This window comes from Cydia strobilella, chromosome 24 (assembly GCF_947568885.1).
Source record: "Cydia strobilella chromosome 24, ilCydStro3.1, whole genome shotgun sequence".
Taxonomy (NCBI): domain Eukaryota; kingdom Metazoa; phylum Arthropoda; class Insecta; order Lepidoptera; family Tortricidae; genus Cydia; species Cydia strobilella.
In genome coordinates, this window is record NC_086064.1 from 1,879,034 (window position 1) to 1,894,371 (window position 15,338).

The following is a 15,338-nucleotide window of genomic DNA, read 5'->3' on the forward strand; positions in this document are numbered from 1 at the left end:
CAATTCTGAAAAATTACGCGTTTCTGACAAATACCATATGACTAACGAAAACGTGGACAAACAATACATTATGACTTAAAACTTTATGGGAAACAATAGAGACCATTGTGTACAAGGATCCTGACAGACTTTTTTTAGAACTTTTTCTTCTGCTCTATACACCACAACCGAGTTTTCTGATCACACACACATGAGAGGTTCGTAAAAAAACGCCAAGTAACAAATTTATAACATTTATTCAACTTTATTCTACCAAAACACTCTGGTAGTCGCTTTTTCAACGACAGCTGACTTGGTATCAAGGACTCTCTTGCCAAACTGTAGCTTGAAATGGTCTAAATTAATGAATTCCCCGTCATCTAACTCTTTAATGAGTTTCCGCACCCTGTCTCTGGATTGCTCAACGAAGCATGCTGCTAGTTTCATCTCTAGTTCGGCGTTGCGTACCCCAATACAGTAGGATCTGTTAAATACAATATATTATAAAAATATACTAAAATATACGCTGATTTACTCAGAAATTTATAAATCAATACGTGTAGGGTAGGGTAGGAAACAGTGGCTCAGCTGTAGGCAAAGAGGATATAAAATTATAGAGCGGTACTGACATAGTAAATTTTGTAACCACAGTAAATTCACTGCCATCTATCGACACACTTTAAAACAAAAAATAAAGATTTATAAAAATACGATAAAATGTATTTAAATATGGATAAATGTTTTTTTTAATTTGCATTAATTATTTTCATGATTTTGACCCATGTTCTTTTACTGATATGCGTTAAAAATTTTCAATAACAAACGAAACCGTCAACGCCCTCTGTACGAGAGTAGGCCAAAGGTACTCGCGCCATCTGATCGAGAGTCAAATTTTTGTGATTTTTGAGGCACGTTTTTTCCTTAGACTATATCCATCTATTACGTAGTTATATCTAATTTTGGTGTAGGGTAGGGTAGGAAACAGTGGCTCAGTCGCCGCATTATCGCCTCTATTATGTTGAAATTAGGTTAAGTGAGCCACTGTACCCGGCATTTTTTTTCCGAGCCACTGTTTCCTACCCTACCCTACCGTAAAACCACTCAACTATAATCCAGTAAGACTCTTTGGTCCACAAGTGCAATACCGTCAACTGGGGTGAATAGGGATGGCGGGGGTGAATAGGGACAGAACTTTAAATGAGGTTTACCTGACAATTTCTTAAATAATACCCACAAAAACTGTATCATTCGATTGAAAATAATTAGATTTTGTATGATACAATTTGTCCGGGTTATTAAGGAATTGTCGAATTAATCACATTTTAAGTTTTGTCCCTATTCACTCCGGATGACGGTACGTAATTAAGTAGAATAGGTACCAATCTTCTTTTTGGTGTTGCCAGTTTTTTTTCTTCCATTTACGTATCTATATAAAAATATTTTGGCTTAAAATAATAATAATAGCCACACTTGAACGAAGATATTCGAATTAGTCTAGGGAATTTTCGAACTATAGTTGGCTGTTTTTTTTTTATTACGGTTTAACATTTTTAAAAAGGTAAGCATTGAGCCTTGAGGCTAAAATCACGTTGTTTAATCATTCTGTACGTTTAGAATGTTGATTGTATCACAGGGCGGACACGCTATACATCAAAAATCACTTGCGTTTCTATGTGTGAACGGCACGTCTGTACACGCGTCATGCGTCATAGTGTGAGTAAGTTGCTCAATAGTACTGAGCGGTCGGCAAACGGCCGTCAATCTGGTGTCGCGGGGCGAGGGCATGCGAGTCGGGGCGGGGCGGGGCGTGGCCGTTCTGTATGATAATACTGTTACTTATTCTGTGACTGTACCTTGAAGCCCTAGCGAGGACGGCAGTCATGACGAGGATCTCTGTCGCAGCCTCTGCCAATCTGTTCAGTTCACTGCAACAAAAATTGAGTCTTGAACGAATGAATGAATGATGAATAGAAGAATGAATGGATGATTCCCTGAATGGTGAATGGATAAATGAAAAATCAATGGATGATGAATGGAGGAACGATTGAAGAATAAATGGATGAATGAATAAGACGTGTAGAAAATGAATGAATGGCGAATGATTAATGATAAATGAATGAATGACGAAGGAATGAATTATTAATAAAGAACTTATGGATAATGAATGAAGGAATGAGTGAATTACGAATGGATGCTTGAATGAATGGATGATCATGAAATTGACGAATGAATGAGTGAATGACTGAATTAACTCACGTGAACGCCTCTCCAACTTTGTTCCCGCGCCGCGCCATGATAGTTTCACATGCGAATCGCATTGTCAGCACACTGTACTCTAACTGTCAGCGGCCGGTCGTAGCGACGATTGAATGAGTGAAAGGATATAAAGGAACGAATGGTGAGTGGTTGTATGATGAACGGATAAATGAACGGTAGGATGTATGATTGTTGTTATTGTTTTACTTTGACTAGTTTTAAGTTTATTATTGCACGTCCGAAATGGGCAAGCTGTTGGACTTTATTTTACCCACAACATCTAAATGTACACAGTTCTGTCAATAAAGGAATCTTATCTTATCTTATGATTAACGGATGAATGAGTGACTGATGAATAGACGAATGTATGATAAATTGAGCGAATGGTGAATGGATAAATGAATGAATGACGAAGGAATAAATTATTATAGATTAACTTATGGATAACGAATGGAGGAATGAGTGAATTACGAATGGATGCTTGAATGAATGGATGATCATGAAAATGACGAATGAATGAGTGAATGACTGAATGAACTCACGTGAACGCCTCTCCAACTTTGTTCCCGTGCCGCGACATGATAGTTTCACACGCGAATCTCATTCTCAGCACACTGTATTCTAACTGCTCGGCGGCCGGTCGGAGCGACGGGTGCAAATGCTCAGCCAAATACAGATTCAACTTGGGATCGTCTTTTTCCTAAAAAAAAAGACCTTTGGCGTCAAAAACTTCAATAATAATAGATGTTATGTGTTATGTAGTCATTTTTGACTCAAATTCCTTAGGCAAATCCAAAGTAAAATATTAAAACATTCTGAATGAAACAGATGTCCATTGAATTCACAGTAAATAGAGCTTCGTAGAGTGGAAATAGTTTAATATAAAATATTTCTTCCGCCATCACTTTGCCGGCTAGGTGGATACCGTTTAGGGTATACACGGTGGCTAAAAATAAGTGCATTCCCGTTGTCAGGGAAGTTTTGGGATTAAACTGATCAACTTTTACTATGTAACCAACCCCGAAATCGCGAAAAAAAAATTGGCTGTTTCATACATATTGGCTGGTCCATTTTCTATGGGAGGTTAAATTATTTTTTCGCGATTTCGTGGTTGGTCCCATAGTAAAAGTTGCTCAGTATAATCCCAAAACCTCCCTGGCAACGGGAATGTACTTATTTTTTAGCCACCCTGTAGAGGGGTGAGAGAGAGGTGTAGAGGGGTTAGTGTATCGAGTATAAGGTGGCCACTTACTAAACAGTGGCCAGTAATTTACCCTACCTGATGCCTGTTAGCGAAGACCTTCTTAACAATGAAGCTGGGGTGGAATAGCGGGTTTCTGATCTGCTTTATTTCCTCTGCCATCACTTTGCCGGCATGGTGGATACCGTTTAGTGTATAGAGGGGTGATAGAGAGGTGTAGAGGGGGTAGTGTATCGAGTACCTATAAGGTGGCCAGTTACGATTTACCCTACCTGATGCCTGTTGGCGAAGACCTTCTTAACAATGAAGCTGGGGTGGAATAGCGGGTTTCTGATTTGCTTTATTTCCTCTGCCATCACTTTGCCGGCATGGTGGATACCGTTTAGTGCTGCAATGGAACGTTTTTGATATGTAAACCGATTTTCATTTTGCTGTCGATTTTTTTTTTCGTTATTATCTGGCCGATTTGAAGGATTCCTCATCCTCGGCGCCATAAATATGAAATCACAACTTGTCTCAAAAAAATATTTTTTCCGTTGCGTTTTACTAAACCCAGTTTATGATTTTTTTAGGAGATACGGTGAAATTGTGCTTATATTCTACAGAATAGGGAACAATTGTGTCGTCTTCAAGCAAAAGGTGCCACTTTGTTACTTGCCATAAGGACGCTCTGACAGGTTATTTGTATAAGGATACTAGCAAATTTCGTCCTTATGGTAAGCGACAATGTGGTACCTTTGACTTGAAAACGTCACAATTATTATGTATGTAAAAGAATGCTTCGAGTATAATAATATAATACTTGTATCAAATTAGCCTCATGCATGAAGTTTATATTTGAACGAAATATGTTTTATTCGGATGTTTGTTACCGTTATATCATGTTACAAATGCATATCCGTTTTTAAATTACCATTTAATCACTTAAAATTATAAATAAAAAGTACAATAATTTGCCCACGAAAAGCTAGTGAGCGAAACGCTCGAAACGCCACGTGACGTCACGCGTTGGACAGATTAGTGTCATTAGTAGCAAACGTCAGTTGGGCCGCCCAACGTGTGACGTCATCACGCTCTGTCGAATTCGCGCCAAAAATTATGAGCGTTTCAACCGCTCAAAAATTTTCAACATTTTAAATATTTTTTAATAAAGTAATGTTAAGGTTTACAAAAGTATTTTTATCATTTCCGGTGTTCCAACGATATAAATTATGAATCCAAAAATAAAAATAAATTCATGCATGGAGCTAATTATGTTGGCGTGTGCGTAACATTTTTACATATCTATTACATATGGTGGCAAAAACATTAGAAATATAATCACAATATAATAATAATATCATGGTTTCCCATAAGCGCTGGTGGCCTAGCCGTAAGAGCGTGCGACTTTCAATCCGGAGGTCGCGGGTTCGAACCCCGGCTCGTACCAATGCGTTTTTCGAAACTTATGTACGAAATATCATTTGATATTTACCAGTCGCTTATCGGTGAAGGAATACATCGTGAGGAAACCGGACTAATCCCAATAAGGTCCATGTTTACCCTCTGGGTTGGAAGGTCAGATGGCAGTCGCTTTCGTAAAAACTAGTGCCTACGTCAATTCTTGGGATTAGTTGTCAAGCGGACCCCAGGCTCCCATGAGCCGTGGCAAAATGCCGGGTTTCCCATAAATAATTGTGACGTTTTCAACCAAAAGGTACCACATTGTCGCTTGTCGATAAGGTTCATTTCTAATTGAAGCTATATGGAAATAGGCAAAGCGCCTTACTAACAAGCGACAATAAGTACCCTTTTGGTTGAAAATGGCACAATTAAGCATATCTATCATGGAGACTATATAAAGGAGCTAAATCTCTATGTATGAAAAGTGTCCATCAAAAACAGTACTTAGGCGGCGCCACCATACACCGAAATACTACCAAAAACAACCTATGTAATTTGGTCGGGTTATTTGTTGCCTTATATGGTTCATGTTATTATACTCATGTCCCTGAGCCGAACTAGCGCCACCGGAGAGATTAGGAACTATTATTTAAAGCTGAAAGCGGTCACTTTTGCAACAATTCTGCCATAAGAGATTGCGATCCTTTCTATACAATCCATAATATCTATGTCTTACCAATGAATATATTAACGCCATCTCTGTTCTCCCCCCGGAACGTGAGCAGGCGCATATCCTCGAGGTACCGACTGAACTCCTTTTGGTTCTCCAACGGAGGGATAGACAGGAGGTCCAGAATTCTGGCGAGCCCGGCGGACGCTATGAAGTTTCTGAAAATAACAAGCAAAACCTTTGCAAAAGTTTAACTCGGTTAGGATTGTTTTCTTAGCCTCCGTTTAGAAATTTAAAAATGCACAAATAAAAGTTGACTGTCATTGTCACCTGAATAATCAAAATAGGGTATTTTACAATTTTTTATGAATGTTATCAGCCAATTAGGTTTGTTTTGAGGATCAAAAGTCTGTATGGGACCCATTGTCTTAAATCAATACAAAAGTCACAAATGATGGTCAAAGTCTAGCACCCGCGCTTTATTACTGACGAAACGCTTCATACAAAACAAAATACAAAATGACATTACACCGTGACGTCAGCATGTAACGTCGCTATCGCCATGGAGACTGTATAAAGGAGCCAAATCTCTATGTATGAAAAGTGTCCATCAAAAAACAGTAATTAGGCGGCGCCACCATACACCGAAATACTACCAAAAACAACCTACGTAATTTGGTCGGGTTATTTGTTGCCTTATATGGTTCATGTTATACTCATGTCCCAGAGCCTAACTAGCGCCACCGGAGAGATTAGGAACTATTATTTAAAGCTTAACGCGGTCACTTTTACAACAATTCTGCCATAAGAGATTGCGATCCTTTTCTATACCATCCATAGCTATCGCTTAGAAGAGTTAGAAAACAAGGAAATTGCGATTTTGTCGTTGAAATATTGCGTTTATGTATATTGTTGTTATATAAATTTTCTTTTAATAAAATGTAAGGAGGTATGTTTTCATAGTTTTATTTCATGAGTAACTATCGCGGTAACCGAAGACAATAAAATGTAAGGAATCGAATGGTATCATTACTTTCTTCCTATTTGGAAGTTAAAAAAAAAATCTTTGATGTATTTATTTATTAAACCCATATATTTTTTAAGTTACCAATCTATTGTGATAAATTGCTCATTATCTATTTAACTAGATTTAGTTATAAAAATCGACATGTGGAAAATACCCTATTGACACATTGTGATGTTTGACGTCACCAAAACCATAGAGTAACTTATACTAGAGCGGTACTGTCAAAGTAAATTTTGTAACCCTAGTAAATTCACTGCCATCTGTCGACACACTTTAAAACTAAAAATGAAGATTTATAAAAATATGAATAAATGTATTTAAATATAGATAAATGATTTTTTTTATTTGCATTAATTATTTTTATGATTTTGACCCATGTTCTTTCACTGATATGCGTTAAAATTGTTAAATAACAAACGAAACCGTCAACGCCATCTTTTCAACAGTTGGCCAAAGCTAGTAGCGCCCTCTGAACGAGAATCAAATTTTCTTGATTTTCGAGGCACGTTTTTTCCTTAGACTGTATCAAAGATAGATATAACTCCGTAATAGATGGATACAGTCTAAGGAAAAAACGTGCCTCGAAAATCACGAAAATTTGATTCTCGATCAGATGGCGCCACTAGTTTTGGCCAACTCTCGTATAGAGGGCGTTGACTGTTTCGTTTGTTATTTATAATATTAACGCATACCAGTGAAAGAACATGGGTCAAAATCATATAAAAATAATTAATGCAAGTATTAAAATGATTTATCCATATTTAAATACATTTTAACGTATTTTTATAAATCTTCATTTTTAGTTTTAAAGTATGTCGATAGATGGCAGTGAATTTACAGTGGTTACAAAATTTACTATAACAGTACCGCTCTATCTTATTATATCCTCATTGACTGTATCTATCTATTACGGAGTTATATCTATCTTTGCCAAAACTTAAGAACGATTCCTACCGAACGGGCCGAGTCACCGCGCATTTCATATATTTCATATTTTGTATATTCATAATAATTCATATTACATGTCTTTTTATAATTACACGGTATATTTGCACGGTCGCAAGCCGGTCGGCTCCTCGCGGACGCGGACGGCTACGGTCGGACTCCATCGCTTCTGCCAAAGATAGATATAACTCCGTAATAGATAGATACAGTCTAAGGAAAAAACGTGCCTCGAAAATCAAGAAAATTTGATTCTCGTTCAGAGGGCGCTACTAGTTTTGGCCTACAGTCGAATAGATGGCGTTGACGGTTTCGTTTGTTATTTAACAATTTTAACGCATATCAGTGAAAGAGCATGGGTCAAAATCATAAAAATAATTAATGCAAATAAAAAAAATCATTTATCTATATTTAAATACATTTATTCATATTTTTATAAATCTTCATTTTTAGTTTTAAAGTGTGTCGACAGATGGCAGTGAATTTACTGGGGTTACAAAATTTACTATGACAGTACCGCTCTAGTATAAGTTACTCTATGGCTTCTGCCAATGTATGGTACGGAATCCGTCCGGAGCCGTCCGCGTCCGCAAGCAGCCGTCCGGCAAATGTGAAATGCGCTCCGACTCCGCCCGTTCGGTGGGAATCGTACTTATAGAGGTATCTCATAAATAAATAAATATTTTAGGACATTCTTACACAGATTGACTAAGTCCCACGGTAAGCCCAAGGAGGCTTGTGTTATGTGTACTCAGACAACGATATATATAATATATAAATACGTAGAAAGCACCTATGACTCAGGAACAAATATCTGTGCTCATCACACAAATAATGCCCTTACCGGGATTCTAACCCAGGACCATCGGCTTCACAGGCAGGGTCCATACCCACTAGGCCAGACCGGACCAAATCAAATCGCATGTGCATTTCCGACCAATAACTTACCTGCATAGGACCTGCACGTAGAAAGATTGACAGATGACAGATGGACCAACAAAGTCACAAAGTGGCCAGGACCCCATGGCAAAAGGAAGGCGGGAAAACCCACAACAAGGTGGTCCAAGGATATCATAACCACAGCAGGAGAAAATTGGCTAATCAAGGCAAAAAAGACCGAGAAAGGTGGAAAGACATGGAGGAGGCCTATACCCGATAGGGGTCCTTAATATAGTAAAATGAAAAACAATAATATTAGAAAACTTTTACTATGTAAAACTATTTAAGGAAAAATAAAGGCTTTTTTTATACTACGTCGGTGGCAAACAAGCATACGGCCCGCCTGATGTTAAGCAGTCTCCATAGCCTATGTACGCCTGCAACTCCAGAGGAGTTACATGCGCGTTGCCGACCCTAACACTCCTCTCCCTCGAGCTCTGGCAACCTTACTCACCGGCAGGAACACAACACTATTAGTAGGGTCTAGTGTTATAAAAATAAAATATCTTTATTTCAGAACATTTAAGATTCCATACAATATTGTGAGTACCATCGTTATAGCTATGTGTTAGTAAATACATTAAAAATAAAAACAAAAATTTCAACAATAAAATCAAAATCCAATAAATTTAAATAATGAATACAATAATAATAATTAATATGTCAGATTCAGAATAATATAGAATAGAATAATAATTAGAATGTTATTTGGCTGCGGTTTTCTGTAAGGTGGAGGTACCTCCCCAGTTGGGCTCTGCTCTAGATCTGGAATGACATCCGCTGTCCTGTGCCCTACCACACAAAGCGAGATGTCATTCACAGTGCCCATACCTCTCTTTTGGACGTAGTTTAAGGACATACCCGGGTCCTTTTGGACGTAGTTTAAGGACATACCCGGGTCCGAAATCCGGCTTAAATAAATATAACTTACCTGCACATAGCCATCTCTATCTCAGCGTCGGGGTTAAGATATCCGTCTAGTAAGCCAGCTGTGAAATACTCTGCACTTTCTGAAGCATATATGTCCAACAGAGTGGAACCTATGGTGGAACGGAGCATTGGCATCTCGGATAGTGGTTTACCTGTTACGAAACAATAAATAATTAATAAATATTGAAAATTTTTACACAAAAAAAACCTACAAAATTTCCTTGAGACTCAGAATGCCCATTAAGACGGGACAGTCGCGTTTTCAGGTTGAATAGTGGTCGAGGTTTATGTTCTAATGAATGGAAGTGGGCAGGCCATACAGCAAGACTAACAGACAAGAGATGGACATCGAAAGTCACTAAATGGAGAGGCCTACTTGGCAAAAGAGGCCAAGGCAGACCACTTACACGTTGGGAAGATGACATAAAAGGAACAGCCGGCACAGACTGGATGTCATTAGCACAGGACAGGGACAAATGAGCAGCACTGGAGGAGGCCTTTACCCACTAGGGATTCATGTAATTAAAACACTAATTTTAAGTTTAAGTTTTATTTTTCAAATTTATATGTAACCGTTTTTACATTGAATAAAGGGCTTTTTTTTTTTTTTAGTGGTCGAGGTTTTCGTTTTATATCGAGAATCTTTATTGGTGACAGACTCAAACTGCCAATCAAGTAAGATTCGAAATACCGGCCAAGTGCGAGTCGGACTCGCGCACCGTACTATTTAGTATTTGTTGTTATAGCGGCAACAGAAATACATCATCTATGAAAATTTCAACTGTCTAGCTATCGCGGTTCATGAGATACAGCCTGGTGACAGGCAGACGGACAGCGGAGTCTTAGTAATAGGGTCCCGTTTTTACCCTTTGGGTACGGAACCCTAAAAATTGATTGGTACCTAGTACCTACCTAACGCGGATATTACAGTTACTTATATAATTAGTTAGGACAAAGATAGATATAACTCCGTAATAGATGGATACAGTCTAAGGAAAAAACGTGCCTCGAAAATCACGAAAATTTGATTCTCGATCAGATGGCGCCACTAGTTTTGGCCTACTCTCGTATAGAGGGCGTTGACTGTTTCGTTTGTTATTTATAATTTTAACGCATACCAGTGAAAGAACATGGGTCAAAATTATATAAAAATAATTAATGCAAATAAAAAAAAACATTTATCCATATTTAAATACATTTTAACGTATTTTTATAAATCTTCATTTTTAGTTTTAAAGTATGTCGATAGATGGCAGTGAATTTAAAGTGGTTACGAAATTTACTATTACAGTACCGCTCTATCTTATTATATCCTCATTGGTTAGGATAAAAAACTATGGAAATAATAATTTTTACTTGTTTCTAAAAGAAATGGCCGGCTAGCCTAATATTTAAACGTACCATTGAAAGCCCTGTCTCTGATATAGTCGGTGGCCGCTAGCATGGCGCGCTGGAGGCTGCAGCGGCATAAAGTAGCCGTGTGGAGCCGCGACGCACCCAGGATTTGTGCCAGGGCCGCTTCTGTCACCTCATCGAGGGGTGTAGCTGGAAGAATATATAAATAAACATGTTTTTAGGGTTCCAAGGAAAAAAACCGGCCAAGTGCGAGTCGTACTCGCGCACGAAGGGTTCCGTACCATTACGCAAAAAACGGCAAAAAAATTACGCTTCTTGTATGGGAGCCCCCCTTAAATATTTATTATATTCTGTTTTTAGTATTTGTTGTTATAGCGGCAACAGAAATACATCTGTGAAAATTTCAACTGTATAGCTATCACGGTTCATGTGATACAGCCTGGTGACAGACGGACAGACAGACAGACAGACAGACAGCAAAGTCTTAGTAATATGGTTCCGTCTTTATCTCGGGAAAGCGTAGAGGTATCGGTATCGGGTTAGGTGCCCCGGGGAAATTTCCCAAGAGGTAAATTTCTCCATACAAAATGGGGAACGTTCCCGGGAACAGCACAACTCTAGGTACAGAACGTGTACCAAAAGAACCTGAAATATCCTGGACTGACTGACATGATATTTAAAGGGCCTTCATAATAGATCACTGCTAAAAAATAGTTACCCGGTGTCTTCTGGAAGGTGACAAAGTCCCCAGTAGCCGTCACGCCCGCAGCGCCAGGATGCACCAGGAACGCCCGGATCCTGCCCGCTTCAGAACTGCCCAGGACTAAGAAGTAGCCGGAAGTGGCACTGCAAACTTTTTCACCGGAGATCCTCCATATTTCTGAAATAGTTTGATGTTGTATTATAAAATTTATTACTAAATTATTATAATTAGCAAAGAGAATATAGGATATGAGGGTACTGGGTACTGTCATAGTAAATTTTGTAGTCACAGTGAATTTACTGCCATCTATCAACACATGATTAAAACTAAAAATAAATGATTTTTTTATTTGTATTTATTATTTTTATATGATTTGGGCCCATGTTCTTTCACTGATCATCATCATCATCCTCGCGTTGTCCCGGCATTTTTGCCACGGCTCATGGGAGCCTGGGGTACGCTTGGCAACTAATCCCAAGAATTGGCGTAGGCACTAGTTTTTACGAATGCGACTGCCATCTTTGTATATAAAAAGTGAGATAACGGTCATTATCCGGTCTTTTGTAAAATATATTATAGCTGATTGACGCTTACGTAACTTATTTAATATTCTGATTGATCGCTTTTGTAATTTTAATACTCTTTCGGTATCTCCTCCAATTCCCCATATATTAATCGCATAGTTTATATTTGCTTGAATATATGCGTAATACAGATAACAATGACTGCTTATTCAGTAATGGACATGGTGTAAGTTTCAACAGTGCATAATTTCCTTTAGAAATGTATTAGCAACGTTTGTCGATGTGGTGTTTATGACCAATTTTACTGTCGCATCATCTTCCTCGCGTTGTCCCGGCATTTTTGCCACGGGCGCCACGGCTCATGGGAGCCTGGGGTCCGCTTGGTAACGAATCCCAAGAATTGGCGTAGGCACTAGTTTTTACGAAAGCGACTGCCATCTGACCTTCCAACCCAGAGGGGAAACTAGGCCTTGTTGGGATTAGTCCGGTTTCCTCACGATTTTTTCCTTCACCGAAAAGCGACTGGTAAATATCAAATGATATTTCGTACATAAGTTCCGAAAAACTCATTGGTACGAGCCGGGATTTGAACCCGCGACCTCCGGATTGCAAGTCGCACACTCTACTTTTTATGAGATGATAATTTAAATTGACGCTAATTCGTTATCACAGCTGACATTGCAACAACAAAAATGATGCTAATTTAATTAAACTGGCAAATAATAAGCGAAAAAGTATAAGAATCTTTAAATTATACCTCTGACACTATCTACTTACTACGCAACATGCAATAAGACACGATTGATATCAAAAATTTCCACGCCGATTATACACAGGTTTTTATTTAACAAACATCTTTTTATAACAGGTGTCACAGACAGTCCCCTATGTAGAGGATGCATGGAGACAGAAGAAACAGCCTCTCACGTGGTGCTGGAGTGCAGCGGAGTGGCCCCATAGGGCAAAACATCTCGGATCCCCGAGAGACCTCCCCGAGGTCCTACTCAACATCAAAGGTTTGATAGGTTTCCTCGAGGAGCTGGGCTGGCAGGACTAGCCCACCCCCATGTCACGCAAAATAGGCGCCAGTCGTCGAGTTGCGGAAAATCGCCCGAACTACAATACAATACAATACACCGGTCAAATTGATCGGCAGCGGCGGCGGGGAAAAATCGTCGGCGGCGTGACGCACATGTCTATCCAGGACCGGAGAGGGTGATGAAAGAAGATGGTTCTACCTTGTCCATCCATCTCCGCAGTGGTCCTAAAATCAGCCTGCGATATCCTCTCAGCAAGCTTCTCCTTAACACACAGGGAAACCACATTCTCTCCAGAGACCAGGTCGTCCAAGATCTGTCGGAACTGCTCTGATCGGAGACCGGCCTTTAAAGCCTCCAGGGCTACCCAGTGGTCGCTCAGTTGTTGACCCAGTTGAAGATCTGATGATATTGTTTCTAGGTATCTGAAGATATCAATGGGAATTAAAATATCAATTATTTTACTAGTGTAAAAATATGGATGCACTCATCATACTCAAAAATATGTCCCATAGCTCTTATGTCAGCGAATTAAGAACTATGGGACATATTTTTGAGTGAGTTGTATGCACCCATGTTTTTACACTGTTTTACACTGTTGCACACATGTTTGACTGTACAATTTTACAGTTTAGGGCCACTTGCACTATCCCAGTAACCCAGGGTTAACCTGTTAAACTGTTAACCCAGTGTCAAATTGCACTGGTAACCTCAATGGTAATCTCCAGGTTTAATCGGTTAACCCTGGGTTAGTGGGCAATTTTAAAAATCTAACTCACATGAGACTTGGACATTTTAAAATATATTTCTAAGGTAACAGATTTAAAAGAAATTTGACCTCTACATTATGTTAGTGACTTAATTAAAATTATCTACAAATAATAATTGCAATTGAAACTCCATCTTTGCAGCCTTTTTACCCTCTTGATGTTTATAAAACTGGACAAGTGCAAGTCGGACTCGCCCACAGAGGGTTCCTTTTTAGTATTTGTTGTTATAGCGCCAACAGAAATACATCATCTATGAAAATGGCACATTATTTATTTTTAAGCTAAAACATACCTTATACTCTCTGTTACATTCATGGCCAACCCACCGAGTGTTAAAGATACAGGCGCGGCATACATTTGGTTCTGTATTAACACTTCTTGACGCTCTTCTTTTGTTTTCTCCGGGTTCCCAAACACCGCCTGCAGTCTAGACACTCTCTTATCCAAGTCTTCACTGTCATCTTTATTTAAAATTTCAGGATAAGCTAGCAACTCCCGGTCAAATATGGATACGAACACATTCTTCATAAAAGGCGGTATCGCAGCTTTTCTGCTCTCCGCTCGCTCTATAACCTTCAAGTCTTCGAAATCGTATTTTTCTTCTTGCACTTTAGGTTGCGATGCTTGTGTTGAATCGTAGTTTGAGGAAGATATGCGAAAATTTCTGAACACTTTTTTGCTGACATTCTTGCTGCGAATTGTGCAAATTGTACGAGCTATATTCATTGTCTTCTGATAGAAGGCACTTTTATATTATATTTTTCGCTTGTTTATGTTTTTAATTTACGATTATGAAAGAACTCTTTACAAAATAAGAGAAAATATTGTTCTTATTCCTCGGTTTTGTGGGTTTTGTAATCTTTGGAGGTTATAATGTCAATTTTGAGTATTTTGACAGTTCTGGCGTTTGACATTTAAGTGGAGCCCACAAAACAGACGGGATGATCAAATCGACCGATTTGATCAGAATGAAACTGGCCGTCAATCTCCAATTCAATCACAAATTTTAGATTTATGGTGATATTTGAGCCCTCTAAGTTAAAAAATGCCCTTAAACGAAAATACTATCGTCACAAATTGGTATTCTTGCGTCGGCACCTCCATTTTTTCGGTAATATCGGTCATAATCGGCGTCGAAATTTAAATTCGTAACACACCATCGCACCGCACCGCGACCTTGAAGCAGTTCTAGGAATAGGTAGTATTGGCGTGGGTTCCACACCATCGCACCAAACCGGCAAAACCGACCGTACCGTACCTTACAGACTGCCGGACACGTGCGCCAGTGTTGCCATGTGTCCTATATTTCCATGTTTTCGTGGAACACCAACTAGAACTGCTCCAACGTCGCGGAGCGGTGCGATGGTGTGTTATAACCGTATTTCATTCCACGGTAAAAAAAAAGAAAAAAAAAAAAAAAACAAGAAAGAGAATACGTAAGCGACCCTGCACACGAGCAATTTTTAAACGCGCGTTAAAAAAGCGCTTGAATCTGCCCGCACGCGGCGCGTTTTGCGGTGCCGCCGCCGCACCGCAAAATCTGGTGCGTCGTATCAGGAGTACACTCCTGGTAGTCGAATTCTTAACTATGCAGCGCCGACGACGGACGCGGCACCGCAAG

General features: G+C 39.1%; 1 protein-coding gene across 1 annotated transcript; it reads right to left on the bottom strand.

Annotated features, from left to right (window-relative positions):
* Positions 1 to 222: 222 nt before the first annotated feature.
* Positions 223 to 14,591, bottom strand: LOC134752135 (complex I assembly factor ACAD9, mitochondrial). The gene is made up of 10 exons (XM_063687724.1): positions 14,010 to 14,591; positions 13,149 to 13,372; positions 11,402 to 11,563; positions 10,729 to 10,872; positions 9,329 to 9,479; positions 5,556 to 5,707; positions 3,709 to 3,824; positions 2,778 to 2,935; positions 1,833 to 1,904; positions 223 to 463 (listed from the first exon to the last, which is right to left on the bottom strand). The coding sequence occupies exons 1-10, from the start codon at positions 14,441 to 14,443 to the stop codon at positions 250 to 252; spliced, it is 1,827 nt and encodes a 608-aa protein (XP_063543794.1). The 5' UTR covers positions 14,444 to 14,591; the 3' UTR covers positions 223 to 249.
* Between the last annotated feature and the right edge of the window lie 747 nt (positions 14,592 to 15,338).

Bases quoted from the DNA above. Each gene is read 5' to 3' on its own strand.
- LOC134752135 (XM_063687724.1), bottom strand. From the start codon at position 14,443: ATGAATATAGCTCGTACAATTTGCACAATTCGCAGCAAGAATGTCAGC. The intron at 3,825-5,555 runs GTAAGACATAGA...GTTCCATTGCAG, and splicing joins TGGCGTTAATATATTCATTG to CACTAAACGGTATCCACCAT. The intron at 464-1,832 runs GTACAGTCACAG...TGTATTTAACAG, and splicing joins GTCCTCGCTAGGGCTTCAAG to ATCCTACTGTATTGGGGTAC.